This window comes from Aplysia californica, unplaced genomic scaffold, assembly GCF_000002075.1.
Source record: "Aplysia californica isolate F4 #8 unplaced genomic scaffold, AplCal3.0 scaffold00130, whole genome shotgun sequence".
NCBI lineage: Eukaryota > Metazoa > Mollusca > Gastropoda > Aplysiida > Aplysiidae > Aplysia > Aplysia californica.
In genome coordinates, this window is record NW_004797400.1 from 1,120,031 (window position 1) to 1,122,270 (window position 2,240).

The 2,240-nt window shown below is 42.9% G+C and overlaps 1 protein-coding gene across 1 annotated transcript in view; it reads right to left on the bottom strand.

Annotated features, from left to right (window-relative positions):
• The window catches only part of LOC101849687 (receptor-type tyrosine-protein phosphatase zeta), a gene marked incomplete in the record, with an annotated part of 37,468 nt that overhangs the window by 1,597 nt on the left and 33,631 nt on the right, over positions 1-2,240 (bottom strand). Inside the window, 1 exon segment of the mRNA XM_013081443.2 lies at positions 230-389. Within this exon segment, the coding sequence (XP_012936897.1) occupies positions 230-389 (160 nt within the window).

Below are 2,240 nucleotides of genomic sequence, written 5' to 3' on the forward strand. Positions count from 1 at the left end.
ACAACAACAACAACAACAACTACTACAACAACAACAACAACAACAACAACAACAACAACAACAACAACAACAACAACAACAACAACAACAACAGCAACAATAGCAACAAAGCAGAGAAAAAAACAACAACCTCTATGCTTATATGCACTCTCCCATAGAGACACAACACACCACCACCACCACTACAAACAACAAAGCAGAGAAAAAACCCCCCAACCCCTTTGCTTACATTGTACACCAGATTATACTGTTCCTTGTTTTGAATGGCCCCTGCTCGCTCGTGTCTCATGTTGTTAACTGTCTTCATCACGTCGACCAGACGCCGGGATTCGAACTGCCGCATGCACAGATCTAGGGCGATGAACGTGCAGGTCCTACCAGTTCCCGGACTGAAAGAAAATTCGAGTTTGAGTAAAGAGAAGCGAATGGTTGGTGGGTGCTCTGGTATAGTTTTCTCTTTCTTTCCTACAAACATCTTTCATCTTTATCTCTTCTTCTTCTTTTTTGATTGCGTTACTCCCTTGTAATACCTCTAATCTTTAGAACGTATAATATGACCTTATTCCTTATTGTGTTGAACCCCACCCCCAACCCCCCCCCCCCCCCCACAAAAACAAACGACTCAAGAGAAGAAAATCGACACAATAATTGCCTTTCAATGTAATGGAGAAGCAAGACAGAGGCAACGAAAAGAAGTAGGGCCTATCTGACGAACAAGCCACCCGCAGGCCGTACGTTATAGTCTTAGATCTAGGCCTACTATAATAATACTATAAGTCAAATGAGTAAAGTCAATTTAATTAGATGGTTTCTCTGTACTTTGTATTTACACATCCTCCTCAAACCTCACGCCGCATTCGTTGTAAATTTTCTTGTCCATCCACCCTTCCATCCGTCCATCAATTCGTCATTTATCGAGTTTAGTTTTTTTAATTTACTGATTGGTTTTAAAGACAACGCATATCTATCTATCTATCTATCTATCTATCTATCTATCTATCTATCTATCTATCTATCTGTCTGTCTGTCTGCCCGTCTGTCTGCCTGCGTGTCTGTCGATTTATAAGCCTGTGGCTGTCATGGCCTGTTCAACATACTACATGTATTTTGATAATTTTCTTGACAGGCTTATCAGCTTTAGTCACAATCTGTCGATTAATACTCATGTCTTGGAAATTTTTTAATGTTTTATTCCCCCATCGTTTTGATTTAGATCTTTAAGCAGTCTAGCCCTTTCTTCGACCCGGCCTGTCGGGGCCAATCTGAGTTTTGGCAGTGTGGGCTAGATATTCTAGACTGCATTTGTTTTTGGGAATAAAACATCCAAACTTGACAAAGTATCTCTTCTTTGTGTAGGAACAGAGCTCAGGTCTATTGCCCCCAAGGGCTAGCTTATACTACAGACACCGGAATAGACATTGTTTACACATATAAATATAGTACATTATGACCCCCCCCCCCCTTGACAGCTAGAAAAACAAATGAAGAAGTCTTGGTTGAAGCAAAGTACAGACGACAGCTTACGACGAATATACGAAAGCGACAGGCAAGTTCTTTGTAACTCTATGTTGGACACACACAATGCGGAAAGAAGCATTGGAGAAAATTGTAACAGCAGGCGAGTTTGATGGATAGAGAGGCAGAGGCAGAGGGAAGGCAAAGATACTGGACAAGTTGACAACATGGCTGGGAACAGCAAAGAACGACAGACACCATCGCTGCAACGCAAGAGAGAGTGAAATGGAGGTCCATGATTGCCCACGCCAGTGAGCAAGGCACCGGATGATACTGATGAAGTTGATGATCCCCCCCCCCCCCACTCCCCCTTTCCGGTTGCTTTTCCGAAATTTAATCTGACCTTTTACGCAAACACCATTTCTGATGCGCTTGTACTTGACTCATTCATTATTCAATTCTGTCCTTTGCCATGCCTATGACTGGCGTCTGTGGTGTAGCTGCTAGACGCTTCGCAGTCGCACACTGGATACCCGGGTTCGATTCCAGAGTGGGAAGAAAATTTTTATAGAGTATCTCAGTCTTTTTTTTTTTTTGGTAAGTGTTTTTACGGCGCTCGCAACTGCATAAGGTCATATGAGCGCGCGGGACACACCTAATATTTTCAGTTGGTACGAAATTTTGAATTTTGCCCGGGTGGCGGCCGAAGCCTACTCTTATCGATTTTAAATCACCAAGGGATCTTTAACGTGCGCAACTTGCACACGAGCCCTCCGAGATTTTTC